Source organism: Lepisma saccharinum, chromosome 11, assembly GCF_977018435.1.
Source record: "Lepisma saccharinum chromosome 11, izLepSacc3.1, whole genome shotgun sequence".
Taxonomy (NCBI): domain Eukaryota; kingdom Metazoa; phylum Arthropoda; class Insecta; order Zygentoma; family Lepismatidae; genus Lepisma; species Lepisma saccharinum.
Genome location: NC_139239.1, coordinates 53,611,406 through 53,629,267, shown reverse-complemented (window position 1 = coordinate 53,629,267; position 17,862 = coordinate 53,611,406). Strand labels below are relative to the sequence as shown.

General features: G+C 38.4%; 1 protein-coding gene across 1 annotated transcript in view; it reads right to left on the bottom strand.

Annotated features, from left to right (window-relative positions):
• LOC145994803 (uncharacterized) overlaps nucleotides 1-16,887 on the bottom strand; it is a 308,553-nt gene extending 291,666 nt beyond the window's left edge. Inside the window, exon 1 of the mRNA XM_083131108.1 lies at nucleotides 16,867-16,887. Within this exon, the coding sequence (XP_082987234.1) occupies nucleotides 16,867-16,868 (2 nt within the window). The 5' untranslated portion in view covers nucleotides 16,869-16,887. The remainder of the gene's footprint in view (nucleotides 1-16,866) is intronic.
• Between the last annotated feature and the right edge of the window lie 975 nt (nucleotides 16,888-17,862).

The window sequence follows — 17,862 nt, the reverse complement described above, 5'->3', positions numbered from 1 at the left end:
GCCATTGGCCTTGGGGGGAAGGGGATGGGCACTCCTGGGTAGGGATGGAAATTATTGGATTGATCTTGCCCAGGATGGGGTCAGATAGAAGGCTTGTGTTGCTGCAGCCATAAACCTTTGGGTTTAAGATGGCTCGAGAAATAGTTAGTTCATTAAACACCTAAGATAGTAATAGGGGATGAAATGTGAATATTATGTGAAATAAGTTAAAATGCTAACTGAATAGGATTTATGATTCACTCCGTGGCGACAGTAAAAGTAATTCAAATTCTTCCTAGAGCATAGTAACGCAATGGAAACCATTCACACATACTTCTTTCTCTTTTTCGATATTCCTCATTGCGTTGATATTAAACCATTCCGTTCCATTAACAAATTCTTTTACACACTCTCAGGTCGTTCACGATGCGTTTGGCTACAAAGAAAGAGCCTCCCTCTCTCTCCCTGTAGGAATGGCAAAGGAATTCCCAGAATTGGGAATAAAACATTATGAAATTCCTTCCTTAGCCCAATCGATTTGGAATTGTTTGAAAAAAAAGTTCTGGCGAAGGAAAAGTTTACCGGCTGCTATATTGATGCATCTTCTCACGGAGTCTTCAGGAAATCCGTGATGTTAGCATTCATCCCAATTTAGTAAAGTTTTCGAATGTTACGCGCACCATCTGGTGGAGGATTCTAAAGCAAATATCTACCAGGGCCTGGAAATTTCGGGAAAGGAGAGAAATTGGATCGGAACGCAAGTGTTCTCTCTCTCTGGCTGAACTTCAGTGAGCGAGGGCGTTTCAGACAAAGGGATGTTGCTGCCCATTATAGCACAATCACAAGTTTTGCTTGATTTTTCAACCAGGCAGGAATGAATCTATAGCTCCGAAGATAGGCATTTCGATGCTTGTTTGTTTGTATTGGAGTTACCATCAGCTGTGTAAACAAGAGCCAGAGGGTGTCGGATTTCAGCATTTGATTCCCTTGTCGAGAATCGAACTGTGATCCACTTCTTTCAGTTCATACAGGAATATATTATATCTTGTGAGTTCTGTCAGGAAATTTAGAGTGGACGTAAAGATGAAGTTTAGCCACTGGCGTCAAAACAGGGGGGGACTCATTCAAGGGGATCAACGTATTAAAAAAATCACGGTTTCTTCTTCCCCCCCTTGAATCTGATTTTTTAAAGATAGTGGATCATAGGTAGCGGAAGGATCTGGAATAGAGTGTCCGTAAGGGGATGTGGAATTTTACTAAGAGGAGTGGGACGGGTATTTACACCGCGATCTATTTAGCCTTGTAATAATTAAATCAAGAAGACTTAGGTGGGAAGGCCATGTGGCACGAATGGGAGAGAAAAGAAGAGTTTACAGGATTCTTGTTGGGAAACCTGATGGTAATAGACCTGTAGGAAGGCCAAGACGAAGATGAAGGTATAACGTTGAGATGGACCTAAAAGAAATCGCCAAGGATGTAAAAGAGTGGATGGATCTTGCTCAGGATAGGGGCAGGTGAAAGGCTTGTGTTGCTGCAGCTATAAACCTTCGGGTTTAAGAATGCTAGAGAGTTAGTTATTTAGTTGTACACGATGACTCCGTTTACTTTGTTGCTATCATTTTTCTTGTTTGCAGTAAGGTTGCCTTTACGTTTGTATTATTAATTGTGCATTTTTATAATTACACAGAGCATTTTTTGCCCTAGTCCCAGACACCAGCGACAGTTGCGGTTGACGCCACTTCAGCCACAACACAGATGGGAGCCAAGGAAACGTTACTCCAAACACCAACCGCCAGATGAAAGTGTTGTGCTTGTGTGTTTTGGCGCAAACGTATATACAAATGCTACAGAAACAAAATTCAGATAACGAAAAATGCAATAATAAAATCAGAAGAATCTAAGCAATTTCGTAACTTATTTATATTATATAAGCTACTAACTGTAAAGTAAGGAAAAATGTACGTTGGTTATTTAATATCGACTGTTTTATAACAGTTGCAGTATATTACACAGAGGCTACAAGGGCAGGAGTACACTTTGGACATGTGTATCGCCACCTTCATAGGAGGAACAGATCAATCACTTTATTACTGCCAAAATTTGTTTTTACTCCACTTTATGCACACATAGACTAATTTGAACTGGGCTACAGTTTCAAACGGGATCCGAATAATTATGGGTGTCGAATGCGTGCCCCTTGATTACAAGGCGACGGAGTTAGCACCACTTGATTCATTAACTACTACGCTATCGGAGAGGCCCATGTAATCTTAGCATCTGCAACACTTATCACGAATAACTGTAGCATTCCGCCATAAGTTCCCCGTTCATTCACAATGTCATATCAAATTACCTGGAAAGTCAAAGTTCAGGCTGATTGGAACTGAATCCACGCTTTACAGTACAATCCGAACCACTTTTCAACAGGGTAAACTATCAAGGAGGTCTTAAACTGTTAAAAAAAAATTTTTCATTCCCTCTGTATGACAAACGAGATAGGCAATTACCACTGCTAATTTGCTTAGAAATTAAAACAGGCCATCTGTGATGATTAAGGGTTCAAATCCTGAACGATCCCTCCTCCTGTTGCTTTAGTTTTCCAAGCGATTGCTTCAACATCTGCTACCGGCAAACTCATTTATCAAATACGTCATAAAATTATATTAATTGCTCTTCGGAGACGTGGCTTCTGTCAAACTTGGGCCTTATCGAAAAACACCCTTTGATAATTCCTTATTCGGTTTTGTTCGTTGCCAGAGATCATCAAAACACGTTACAGGAACATAGAAAGCTTGGCTTGTTATTCCCCTGTAACAAATGATTTGAAGCTTCCTGCGTTTTACGTCACAGGAGACACTGCCATTAGGCTTATTTGTGTGTCAAAAAAAATATAAATGATATGCGTAAAAAGCACTATATTTTATTTTTTATCCAACACCAACCAGAATTATTGTGAGACTAATACATTAAATCCAAATCCAAGTATAACACTATCTTACATAAGTAAAGTTTGAACCCAGAACCCAAACATTTGTTTGATATTTACATTGTTAAGATCTAAAATTGTTCATCAATTCAATTTTGCGCAAGGATTTAATGAGACAATAACGAAACAATAAACCTTCCAAGGACATATACGATTATCTTACATTAAATGTTTGCATACAGGGAAAAATAAACATTTGTTGTACACAAATCTCCATGAGAGGAGAAATATTTTAATCAAATTTAAACAAGTATAAGGATTATTGCGTTCAAAATCCATACAAAGAATTGTTACGAAATTAATATCCTTTAATTATTTCAAGCTGAATATCCCTTTTCTCCATTACCAGACCAAGTCCGTCTTCACACATATTCCACTCTCCTGGTGACATCTGTGTAAGACAAACCAGGGCTGGTGATCGGATGTTAATGAATCTGTCCAATGCAGTCATATGCTCCTTTCTTCTAAGGGATTAAGTACTGAGCTTGTGAAATGAACAGAACACCACTTGACTTTTAACTGCCTTGCTGCTCAAAAGACGGGATGATTTCGTCTATAATAGATTAGACATATGGTATGCTCTACCATAGCCCGCTACGATCTTTCCAGCCTCGGCGCTTCGCCGTCGCAAATGTGATTTTGTGTGCTCGCTGAAACTCCACTCATATCCGCTAGAGGCGCTCAACCCTGACACGTGCTGGGCCATGGCTGGGCGGACTTGGCATGTTTACCTGTGACCATTTACGCTGGCAGCGAGTGAATGTTTACTTATTATGTTGTGTATGTTCGAAGTTATGTTTACTGTTGTTACATAGTGATAATGTCTAACCTCTCTAAAACACGTTAAAACAAGAACAGCCGTAAAACAAGCGATTTAGAAACAGTAGTTTAATTTTGAATGTAGCGGCGAAACGTTTCAAAGTGCATGTTCTTATCATGAATGAATAGTACGGTTAACCTTGGATATGTTCCCAAAGAAACTTCGGATATTTATATCCAACTTTGCCGCTGGAAGTTTTCTAGGCAATAAGAGTCCGTGTTTTCATAGCATGCCGAAAGAAACATGAAATTCTTTGTAGCTCACATGCTGCTATTACTGCGTATTCTTTTAAAAGTAAGATAATTCTATCGCCTTAGTGCGAATTTCGATTACATTAATTAAGGAAGTAGAAACCTCGGTGGTCTAGTCGTTAGGGCTTAGGACTACCGCTTGTGGGACCCGGTTAGATTCCCTATTTTGTCATCTCGTGTAAAATTGCCCATTGGTGTTCCTGCATAAGAGGGTCGGGTCTCACCCAGGTTTATATCAGTGCGCATATAAGGGAAGATCTGGGTAACAAAATTCAGCCGGAGCTTGGTGCTGATCACATCACTTCCACTATGTACGAGATCGAGAAGATGTGAAACCCTCCTAACTGCATACCCAAAGGTACCTTCATGCAAGCCAGGGTGCGAGATCACCGCAGATCGTTCGGGGAAGGAACAGACAGACAGACACATATCACACTTTCCATATATATATATATATATATATATATATATATATATATATACCATTAAATATGGGAATTGTTGAATAAGAAAATTTTTATAAAATTTACAATATATTATATATATATTAAAGTTCGATTGCAAATTGAAGATTTTAATTTGCTACTAATGCTATGGAACAATGATTTGTGTGACAAAGGGGGAGGGGCTAAAATTAAGAGACATTAAGAAGAAAATGGTTTCCTTTTTAAAAATCACATCTAGATGCTATTACATGTTTTATTAATATATTTATATGCTTTGTGGTAGCTGACGAATGGCGATGAGTAATGGAGAAGAAATAAGTTGCACTAATTTCTGTGTTCTGGGGGTTGCTGGGTTCAGTGCCCTTAGAGATGAGGCTCTTTGTTGTCCGTTCTTTGTGTATGTTTTGGATTTTATTCCAGTAAAGTATATTCGACTCCCAAACTAATTGTTTATGTTTGTTGTTAGGACAAAAACTCTCCCCACAGAAAAGTTTGGTGGGGAGGATTTCAGAACAAGATCGTTGGTGGTGGTGGGGAATTCCCCCTGCCCCCTCCTGCATTTCGCACCTTGATGCAAACGAAGCTTTTTTTTAAGTTGAGGGGACAATTATTTTCCAGCAGGATAAATAACACTATTTCCTTTGAGGGGGACAAAAAACTATTCGATATTGTGGAAATGTTTTATTTTAAATTATTTGAAAAGGGAATAACATTTATTTCACTTTTTATGTAAAAAAACACAACGAACCAAATAATATTTTTCATGCCTAGTTTTCCAGGGGAATGCCCCTCCTTGCCCCGCTGGATACGCCAATGTGCCATAACAATTTAGTGCATGGATAAGCTATTTTCGTTTTGTTATTCAGAACATAAATGAATCACTTTGTTACGTTTTTATTTAATTTTATTAATTTATTTATTTGTTTTTGGCTATCGGCAAAAATTGGTACAACTATCTTCACTTGTTTATGTTGCTGGATTTGTAACGAGAAAAGTTATAGAAATCGTGTCTTGCTCCAAATGCAACGCGCAAATATCTACCCATCCTATAGTTCGGCATTTATGTTGACCTAATTTATAAAAGTGAAAAAAGTCGAATGATGTACTATCCATTGATCAGCTTTATAGGTGTTTCGTGCACATTTAAAAAATTCATCGAAAGTTCTGTGCCTCTCTTACTCAAAGTGTTTTTGAAGCGAAACGTACAAGAAAATATAGAGCCTACTACCGCCTTTAAGACAGTGTTATTTTGTTCCACGAATGATAATCATTCTGAAGACGTTAGTGAACTTATCTGCAGATTTTTCATTCCAATAGTGTTGAAATGCATTGCTTCCTCAACGACAGAAATGTTCGAAAGACTTAAATACTTAAATCACAAGTCCCTCAGTCGTAAAGTTCACCTGCTTTAGATGCGTCTTGGTAGAAGCAGACTGGTCCGACATCAGCGCCAAGCGGCAGAAATTGTACGTTCTTGAAATAACACGAGAGCTAGTAGAGTGCCAAGGCTGGAAGGATGTCAATGATTCTACTAACAAAGATATCAGAAATCACTACGAGTTTTGACAAAAAGTTGCAATACATTCATATTACTTGAGTTAAAGGAATGTTTCATTAAAAGACAGTACAGTGAGCCGTTTGCATAACCCTCCTACTCCATCTCCAGGCAAGAAATTAAAAGTATTGCGATTTAAATAATGTGAGAGTGGACAAAGTTATTATTTCAAGTTTGTTATTACTTATTAGCCAATAGCGGAGATAATGATTTTGTCCCTCTGTAGACTGAACAAAATAAGGATAAATTCAGTTTCGTAATTTCTCACTGTATTTTACAGTATCACCCTCTGATGCTCGGCGCCGTCATTGTCTCGGTCAGGTATAATCCGATGACTATTCTGAATACCAAGTACTCGTTGGTCCTCGTTCTGGTATGACTAAAATCATAAGAAAAAGAACAGGGGAATTCTGTAAACACTCGTGTAGCTGACATCCCGATATATTTTAAGTCACATCCTCGGGCGTCCTACTCTTACGGCGGACGATTCTCGTCCTGACAAGGGAAGCAGGGAGCGGGGAAGCGACCAATCCAGCACGATAAGAAACTCAGCAGCCTGTAGAACGATGTGCACGTAGTACTTCCTCCCGCCGTGTCATAACTCTCGGCGCCACCGCTGTTGTCTGGCTGGTCTGCGGCGTAATCTCCGCTCCCCAGCTAGCATGAGGACCGGTCGCCGTTAAAAGTTGAAAGGACCTATAGTTAAGCAACACGTTACCATGTCTATCAGCCTAATCTGCTATGTCACAAATATTCATCTTTCATTTTATTTTAAGTCACTTTATGCACAGATAGGCTAATCAGGAATGGATCTACAGTTTAAAGTGAGATCCGAACCACTATGTGCCTACATCGGGTTTCGAACAAATGTTCATTTCATCTTCATTTTCGCGATAAAGTTTAGAGTGGCACAAAATAGACATAAAATAAAGGATATTCAGAATATCTTCTTCACGTCTGAATCCCTGCCTTTTTTTTTACCGCTGTTGTTATGTGTTAAAGCGAATAATTCTTAAAAAAATGTTCGTTCTTCATTTACTGACAGTACCTACATCTTAAATTGAACATGCTGCACTGAAGATTATATAGAAAGCAGGAGGGGGACCAAAATGTCATTATGGTAAGGGGCGAGCAGAGGGCAATATACTCCTTGCCAGGTACACCTTTGTACGTCAGAGAAAAAAGGATCACGTTAAAATGCTATCGCTACAAAACAAAGTATATCGTCGATGTTTTCACGAACTGGCGAATATGTCAACTCCCCTGCATCACGAACCGGCGAATGTGCAAAATTTGACATTTTGAGTTTTTGACGCTGCATATGTTGGAACAACTTGTACTTTGCTCTCACAAAGTTTCAAGTTTCTGTTAAATATTGCTTAGGAGATAAAGATGGACAACGTTTTGACGAATATGAAAACTATTATTGTGATAATTTCACGAACCGACGAATATGAAATTCGCCGCTTCGTGGAGAAAAACATGATATCATTTTACAATCCATTCAGGATGTGTCAGTTCGACTACATTTTGCCTAACAGATGCCGCTGTAATAAAATGTTTTACATTTCATCTTTTTCATAAGAAATATAACCCATTTGTAAGATATCAGAAAACATGTAAGGCACAGTTGTTTGTGTTTCTATTGGAACAATGTACAGTCTATATTTTGAGACTTTCAATGAAATTGGCAATCATCTGGTTTACTTCTCGCAACTAAATTAGTTCGAATGGTTTATAAAAGAAATGCCATATTTATTTGATTTTATTTTGAAGAATAGCCTTCTAGTGGTGCGACTCGTTGTGTAATTATTCAGAACATATGAATAAGGACGTGCTTGTGAAGTGAACTGATGGCAGTACTAACATCGTCAGAAGCCAAGAACTTCCACTCCCCCATGGAATGAAGAAGTTTCAATATGGAGCGAAAGTAGAAATGTGGTGGGATCCTAAGAAAATTTATTATGAAGGTGGTGTGATCGGGATGGAAGAAGATTCTGAAAGTGGTGATACAGGTGATGAACTTCTCTGTCAGTGCCAAAGAAGAGCTCAGGTGGTGTGATCAATGACTCGAATGCAGTAGCTAGTGACGTTGACAGTTCTTCAGAAACGTTAGCGGATGATGAGGACAAGCATCCTGATTTTCTTATATCTTCCAGTGATAATGAATCGTCCGTACATTCCTCACCGAGGAATGTTCAAGCTGTATGTAGTTCCTTGCATTGTGAAGAAGAAATATTTGTTGCATGCGTAACGTGTCAGGATTTGGTTTGTTACAATCACTTCATATTGGATTCGAGCACAACAGACATGTTAGTGTACAAGAGAAAAACAACCCTCCGGTATCAAGCCATACAGATTTTAAAGTAGATGGTTTGGTAAAGCGAAGGATTTCCGAAAAGAAAAAGTAAGAAAAAATGTAAAAGCCTGTTGTTCTTTGGGTTATGAGTATGTAAGTGAAAAGAGTCATCAAGTTTTTCCTTCTTGCAGATTGATTCGTCCAATTTGTGCGTTACGGACATGCAAACAAGAGGATTGAAATGCAACGATTTTGATGCCAACACAAGATTGAAAGTTAATAAATAATGCGTATTTTAATTTAGGAAATGTTTCCCGACAACGAGAATGGTTGATTAAGTTCATCGCTTCCAATGCTCCTGTAAGGTCAACGAAGTCAGAAGACAAAAAGAGGAAGGAAAGAACGCTTCATTATTTCTTACCAGATGACCATAACGTAAGACAAAGAGTATGTCGTAATATGTTTCTTAACACACTTGCAATTGCAATTGCAATTGCTGAGAGACAGGTAAGGACAATGCTAATGAAGTTAAAGAACCAGTGCATGGTAGAAGAAGAAAAGAGAGGTGGACGTCAGACATCGTTTAAAGAAAGATACGAAAAATCCGTACATATATTAAAAAGCACATAAATATGTTCCCCAGGATGGAATCTCATTTTTGCCGCTGAACTTCTAGCCAACAGTATTTGTTGTCCAACTTAGGTGTTGCAAAGATGTATGAACTATTCAAAAAAGAATTTCCAAACAGCTTGGCATGTTACTCCTTATACAGATCAGTTTTTAAATGTATGAAGTTAACATTTCGTTCTCCAAAAAAAGATCTTTGTGGTTTGTGTGAGACGTACAACTCATTGAAATCAACTAATTGTTTATCTAATCATTCTGACTTCATTGAAAAATATAACAGGCACATACAGGAAAAACAGAAGGTGAGGGAAATTAAAGGTTCGATGAACGATACAGCTGTACAAAATCCACAGGAGTTCGTGGCTGCTTGCTTTGACATGGAGCAGGTCATAAATCTACCACAGAGCAAACGAACTGAACTGCATTACAAAAGAAAATTTTCAGCCTATAATTTTTCAATTTATGAATTAGCTAGTAAAAACGGCCATTGCTACGTTTGGCACGAAGGATTAGCGAAAAGGGGTCCGAATGAAGTTGCAACAAACTTAAGGAAGTTTCTGCTGATGAAAGATGAACAAGGTGTAAAACAGGTAGCGTTCTTCGTCGATGGATGTGCATCTCAGAACAAAAACAGTATCCTGCCTTCTATGTTCGTTTATTTTTCAAGCAATCAAGCCCAAAACATCAACACCATACATGTTTTCATCTTCGAAACGAGTCACGGACAAAGTGAACGTGATGTTATTCACAGTACAATTGAAAACGCACTTCGACGGAGTGAAGATATCTTCATCCCTGCCCAACTCATCCCGGTAATCAGGATGGCAAGAAAGAAACAACCATATGCTGTTCATGAGTTGCATACTAAAGACGTCTTAGATTGGAAACAATATTCGCAGTACCTGCGTATCCTAAAAGTTAGAACAACAAATGAGGGTCAACCCGTGGACTGGACAAAAGTCATGCAAATTTAAGTGCGCAAGGGTTCTCCCAACATATTTATAAAAACATAGCATTACCTAAACACACACTCAAGTATATCACTTCCTAATCCACGCAGTGCTAAAGAGGACATTTACCACCAAGGGCTTTTACTTCAAAGCCAAAACTGCCTATGAAAAAATACCAGGACTTGCTGTCATTATGTCAAGGAGTAATACTAGTAATTTCTCATCCTGATTATAAAGACTTCTATGTCAGATTACCTCACTAATTGTACAACAATTTTGCGTTTATTAACTTTGTATTTGATAACAGACGAGTGTTGGTCAATGTATTACTATTTTGTTCCTGACATTTTATTTCCTGAAGTTTATTATTCTTGAAATTTATTTGCGGGTACGTCTAGTGTTGTGCGAATTTCTCTGTTTCTCACTGTTACGTATTAAACTGTTATGGTGTATGTTGTGATTACTGTATTAAGGATTGGTCTAATATTTAACTCTGTATAAATATCCAATAAATAAGTTGAAGGTTTTAGCCTTGAACTGTAGAATTCGCAATTTTTGTGAAAATGTACAATGACGAATCAAGATAAAAATATTCCAAAAAATGTTTTGTTTTGTTTTCACGAACTGACGAATAGATGCAATGAAATCCTTTGTTCATTTATTGTTCATTAAAATTCTTTCTACGGTGTTCTTTCTAACGTGAACTGCCTTCTCACACAGCATTTATTGTTATCTCAAAATATAGTTTAGCTCGAATATTTTTTTCAATGATTCGCAAATAACGCAAAATTGGCTACTTTCAACTTCGATTTTCTCAAAATCAATATTTTGCACATTCGCCGGTTCGTGATGCAGGGGAGTTGACATATTCGCCAGTTCGTGAAAACATCGACGATATATTCCTACTTACTGACAAGAATTTTCCTCATTTGAAAATATTTCCGTTTCAACTACATTGTGAGAAACTGTGTCTGACTACCATGCAGGAGCTCCGTTTCGTTATGAGATGGGTGATCTCAAGCGTGAAATTTTTCGGACAATTTCCTTGCATTGAGCGGCTCTGGTGCTCACCCAGCTTCTCATCAATGGGTATGCTGAGTCAAGTTTCTAACTTCATTCTTTCTATTCTCTCTTTCCTCGCTCATTTATAGCTTCTCTCTGCATGTGTTTCTCACTTATTTTGTACTCACTTCTCTCTCTCTCTCTTTCTCTCTCTGTGTATTTCACTCCCTGTCTCTTTCTCACTTCTCTATTTCTATATTTATTCCCTCTCTGTCTTTCTGATTTCTTCTCATTGTCTGAATCTTTCTCACTTCTTTATTTTTTCCTTTCTCTCTCTCCCGCTCGCTTCGTTTCTCATTCTTCATTTCTTCTCTCTCTCTCTCTCTCTCTGTTTCTCACTCCTGTATTTCTCTCTCTCTCTCTGTTTCTAACTTCTTTTTCTTCTCTCTCTCTGTTTCTCACTTCTTTTTCTTCTCTCTCTCTGTTTCTCACTTCTTTTTCTTCTCTCTCTATCTGTTTCTCATTTCTATTCCCTCTCTCTCTCTGTCTCACTTCTTTTACTTCTCTCTGTGTTTCTCCCTTTTTCTTCTCTCCCCTTCCTCTATTCGCTTCTCTCTTCCCTCTCTTTGTTTCTCTCTTATCAACCTTGGTAGTAAATGCGACTGGAACTTGGTACTGATCACATCACCTTCACTATAGCCGAGATCGACAATGTCATGAGTCCTACAGAGACACACACGCACACTATGTCTCTCCATGGCGCAATGTAATGTACAGTAATACCTTTTACCAAAAACTGCATGCACCTGCCAAAATTGATACTCTTATGCAGCTAACCTCTTTGAGTAAACAGGAAGTCGCCATAATACACTGCGAATTCACTTTTTATGACTTTTTCTCGTCTCAGATTTCTCGGCAAAACTGTTCCCTTGTTACGTCATGAAGAAATGGAAGACGTCGTGACGCGGTGACATTTGCAAATATTTCCCTGATCCCAGCCTCCCTCACTCTTGCCCCGGATGTTAAACCCGGCGAGTACCGCTTCTTGACGGATCGCAGAGATTTCGCTAACATGTTGAGCCGGCCATCAACATGAGAGATGGCGCTTTCTTAAAATCAAAGGCGTGTCCCTCGGGAGACCTAGAGAGAGAGAGAGAGAGAGAGAATGTACTTTCAGGTGTAATTCGACGTCCTACTTCCTGGAATGATGCTAAGAGGGAGGGAGGAGCCTTCCCCCTGGTGGAAATCCTCTCTTCCACCCTCTTAATCCAGATGGTGGCGAGATGAGAGGAGATGAAATATGCGGCTTTATCCTTCCCTCGGCAATTTACATCTCGAGTCCGCGGCGTGTACGTGAGATGCTCTCTTCGGGGAGAGGAGAGGGAGGGGGCCATTTGTGAATTCAGTCACCGCAGCGCTGTGTTTTTCTTTAACGTGTGAGTGTGTGTAGGTGTGTCAGAACGGGATGCACAGTTAGTGAGTACTTACCCGCGGGTCGCCTATGTGTATAAGCAGCGGCGGCTCGTGACTTTTCAAAGATGCGTGCTACAACTGATGCTGTTTTTCATGTATATAATGCTCCCTACCCCCCCCCCCCGCCACCTCTGTGGCCACGAACGTTAAGTGGTCGACTTTCGATCTCGCTATCGAAGTTCCGGGTTGGAGTCTCGGCCCGGGTATGGGTATTGTTTGTGAATGCCCCTTCATTAATTTCATTATTACAAAGTATTACAAAGAATACCCATACCCGGGCCGAGACTTCAACTCGGAACTTCGATGGCGAGATCGAGTGCCTTTAAAAACAGTGCTGTTGTCAAGATGTTCTTTAACAGCGTTGTCTAAACTACAGACAAAATCAAGGAGCCCTAAAAAATATCCCAGGTTTTGCGGAGGAATCTGTTTCATCGTGGCCGGCCACGCAGGGACAACTCAAAAGCTCCACAGAACTTGACGCAGTCTATAATTTTTGACAAGACGTGACGATTTTTTTCAACTTGTTCATTATGCGATTCTAGATAAACGTGCCTTAACTGCGTTGCTATGTTGACAGTTCCGAGAGAGACAAAATTTAACTCATTATTCATGTGCTTATTGCTTTCACTACGCTTTCTCATATATTCACATAAATGTCCTAGATCTTTTACCCCTCCTTTAGACCACGAATCATTACTTCCAAAAAGTATGCAAGGAAAACAGAATAATGCATTTCGAATTTGACACCCACAAAGCCATGGTTCACTATATTACAGTTTTCTATCAAATCGCCTTTTATGCGTAGCGTTCTTACCTCCCTTTGCATTTTGCGATAGATCCAAATCTGGCAACGGCCATCCTAGCGCTTTTATTTCCAACTTTTCTTCAAGTGTTCTTGAAGAGAAAATCGCTGCAACAAAGAATCCACCGAATTCATGGTACACTAACACACACACACACACACTCACTTTCACTTCTAACAACAACAAAAAGCTAATCCTTCACAACAATGACGACCACTTCACGCGCCATGCGATTTTAACACAATGAACCGCCCGGAAAATTTTCGGATCTGGAAGCCGGGGAAAAATGACGTACTCTGTAAGTTTGTTTCTTGACTATTGAAGTGCTATATAAACACAAGGAAATATCTAGCATTTAAAAACAGGCAATTTAGATAAAATATAAAATTAGAATTTCCTAAACATAAATTACGTAGCAGAATCCACTTTCGGAAGCAAAATAGGCACGGACTATAGTTTTAGAGTTGCAATCTTTACAACTTACCACCGAAATAGATTAAAGGCTAAGGGGTAGTGTCAATTCGTTTTCCAACTTTTTTGCAGGTGCTGCTAATGTATACGGCATGCTACAAACATTACATAACTCTACACTGATAACGTACAAAACGTTTGAAAATGACATTAAAAAACGTTGTTCTGACAGAGGTAATAGGTTGTCGTAGACTTTTTTCTTATCCTGAGATGGCACACTTACCGTGCTGAGTCCTCCTGCAGCACGCTAGCAGACGATTTTTCTCGAGCCGGGACCCTATCCCCCGTACAGTATTCATGCGTGGAGGGATGAAAAAGGGGCGAAAACGTGCTGTTGAGATTTTAGCACGGTACGCTATTCCTTATAGCCAGCGTGAGGGAAATACGTGGCGCCGCGCCGCTGGTAAATGTTGAGGCTCTTAACATGAGAAGTTTCATTTCACTTTGGGGCTTCATTAAACTTCTTGCATCTGTGAGATTTGCTTTTTTCTTCTTTTCATTTTAACAAATTTAGCAACGTGCTATAGCACGGTAGCACGTATTAAGCAGCCGCCACTGTGTATAAGTACAGTCACCGGCAAAAAAAATGGGCCACCTAGATCCTGAAATACACGCTTGCCTGCAAAACGTTAAGTTTGATGCCTAACCCAGCCATTGAAGATTCTCCTTGAAAGGAAGTGTCTATTTCAGGATCTAGGTGTCCAATTATTATTGCAGGCGACTGTACATACACACACACACAAACACACACATTATTCTGTAGTCGGGTGTGCAGATTCTGGGTTCGAGTACTGGTTTGATCGCAGGCGTTCCTTTCTGAGTGTCCCTTCATTCATTTCATCCAATCATCATTAATGCTTATAGAAATTAGCCGAAAGTAGCAGCAAATACAAAGCTCTCCCACACACACACACACGCGTGAATGAGAAATTATTTACGAGTTTTCAACGTATTTTATGCTCAGAATTAATTTAATGAGGCCAATTACTCGGGTACTTTCGAAAATATTCACATTCATGTTGTTATGCAACACAACAATACTACTACTACCCTGCACGAAGTAACACAATTGTCTTACTAATAACGTCATTTGCGATTTAGTATAAAAAATAACCGTTAGTTTGCTTCCTAAAGTAAACTATTATAGTTACTGTAACATTGCTTCCAAAAGTACAGCTTTACAGTCACCGCTAGTTTGCTTTCATAAGTAATACAGTTGCCGATACTTCGCTCCAAAAGTAATTAATTACCATTACCACTTTACCGTAGCAAAACACAATTAGGACATTTAACTGTTTAAACTAGTATCAAGTCTGTTTTCTCTTTGTCCAGGTACACGTTTCCAAAGTGTAACTTTCCATGCACAAGTTTGAAGTAACACAAACAAACAAATCCTCCCGTTCTGAATGTATCAAAGTTACACAAGTAAAAATAACGTTAGAAATGCTCATGTAATTTAGATAAGGTGTTACTAAAAAAAAAGTACCGGAATAATTAACGTGTTAGCAAGTACAAGAACGGAAAGAAAAACTATGTTCTAGTGATTGGAAAAGTTAAGTAATAGAGGCAGTGTTTATATTCTTCCCAAGAAATAAACAAGAATCTAAATATTTCTTGACTTCTTTAAAAAACAAAGTTTATTTAAGACACACGACGAGAATTAAAGAATCTAGAACAGTATTTTTTAAACGCCGGGTCGTGGCATCAATTATTCTTGATCGCTAATGTTTCTCCTCAAATTTGTAATTTTAATTGGCCAGCAATTATCATTAATAAATATTTTGTAGTGGAAGTAGTTTTTCTTCATTAATTCAGATCTTTCGGTGTTCAAAATACAACATATCAATGAAAATCAGCATTTACCAATTTAATTTAGTGATGTTGGCCTGAGGAAACTGTAATATTTCTTAAGATCCAGTGGTTAATAAATAATTGAAACATAATTTTATATTCGTAAAGAAACCTAGACATAATCGAACTATTACTCTTTATGATTATGTCCTTATTTGTTGAATAATATTTAGTTTGAGTGCACAATTAATATAAAATTAAGAAAATTAGAAAGCTATTTACGAGTAAAATTTTTTAGATTTAAAGAATTTTATCGTTCTCAACAGCTGATCTAGAATACTTAGCTCTGAAAAATTCGACGGCAGAGCCAGACGGTTTTTCTGTTCTTTGTTAAGCTGTACACTAGCAATTGTTCAAAATCATTTATGAGTGAGTTAGAGAGAAAGAGAGACAGAAAAAGAACAAGAAATAGAGATAAAGCCAGGGACAGAGATAGAAAGAAAGAAATAAAAGAAATAGAGAGAACGGTATGTGAAAGGAGGAAGCAAGGAAGAGGTGGAGAATGAATGAATGAAAGACAAGAGAAAATAGATATAGATAGAAATGTAGAGAAAGAGAGATAGAGACAGAGTCTGAAAGAAAGAGAAGATGAAAGAGATCGAAAGAAAGAAAAAGAAAGTGTGGGAGAGACAACCACGATTACTGACTCATTCGTCAGCTCACCCGAAGAAAATTATCTTAACCTTTAAGTGGGTATGTCGGGTGGCCACAACACCCCAGCTCTAAAAATTGTTTAAAAAAATAGTCTTAAAAGTTGGCAACACTGTTCATCCTTCCTTTACCTTCATGTTGTTTACTCCTTGAGAGGTAGGTCTTTTAGTCGCCTGATTGTTGTGCGCTGGTCCACAATAACAAAGAGCTCCACTTTCTGGGGTGTTATCAGCACCCCACCTACCTACTTGCGTATCGTTTTAAACTTTATTTTGCTTGAGTGTTGAATACTTATGGCTTTTCTTTTCTTCGAAATGGAATACAAAAAAAAACAGGAACATGTCAAAAAGCTATTAGAGTTATTGGACGTGGTTAGTGGACGTGGTTAGTAGTGCAGAAGAAAAAAATAAAATAAAATAAGGAATTGTCCCTATAAAATAGAAGGAAAAAGGAAAATTATAAAAATGTCCTTAAAAAGTTTCAAAATTAGTTATTTTCATTATTCGCAATCTTACAACCGTACAAATAATGTAAAATTACATATATTACAATTATAATTGTTAGAACTATAACTGTAAATGTATTTTTTCTGTGGGAGGTCGTGAGCACCCCACTACCCACTTGTGTACAATTTGGCCACCTACCTACTTAAAGGTTAAGACAACACTGAAACAAGCACAATGATGAAGAAGTATTACTTACATGTGCTGTCTTGAAATTATCTTAATTCTTTCTCTTCTGTTAAATATTCAGTTTCCGAGCCATCATTAAAAGACCCAAAAAAGCTCTTGAAGTCTTTCTGCCAGACTACTCACTAGATGATCAAAAGAAATGCCTATAACGAGGAAAGAATTATAATATCAACTTATTATGCTAAAGATAGAGTGCGCTGCATATTCATGAAGAGGTAAACAATGAAGAATTTAAGTTTATCCGTTCCTTATCCATTACTCGCAAGGAAACAAGCAGACGGTATCCATTGGCTATCCAAAAATTCTCATGTGTCAAGGGAAAGTCTCGCTTAAGGTGCTAAACACAGCCAAAATTTCGAACGCACATGACATAATTAATGCTTGCCTGTAATGAATAAAAACACGATTAAACGAAAAACAGTACTCACCCAAATCCCAAATGTAGTCAATTATGTCCTTCGTTGAACTCATTGAGTTTGGTAATTAGTTGATTTCTCAATAATCTTAGTCCATTTGAGAGGGCCCCCCTCCCATTTACGCATCTGTCGCTGCTACGCGAAGTAAACCAGTCAGAAAGTGGAAACTTGTTCGTCTTTTTCTTAAAGGAATTTATTTAATTAATGAAACTGAAAGTTTAGGTCCAGAGAAAAAAAATTGGCATGGGAGTAATTTTTCATATTTTGGATATCGGCCGCTATTTTTTTAAAATATGGTGACTGTATTCGTTACGTTAATGCACAACTTTCACTATCATTTGACAACGAAACCTTTGATATTTAATGCTTGGTTTAGGACGAGAGTAGGGGTAAAAAGGGAGTTCTGCAACAGAAAGTGGCGCTTTTTTTTGCAGCCTTAACGGAAAATATCGTAAGGCAAACGCGAAAGTGGCGCGCTCAAGGTTGCCAACCTACTGGGCTCTTGGCATAGCCTTTTACGATGGGGGTTCACCAAGGAAGCATGCAATAGATCAGTATTCTAAAAAAAAACAGAGGAGAAGAAGAGGAGG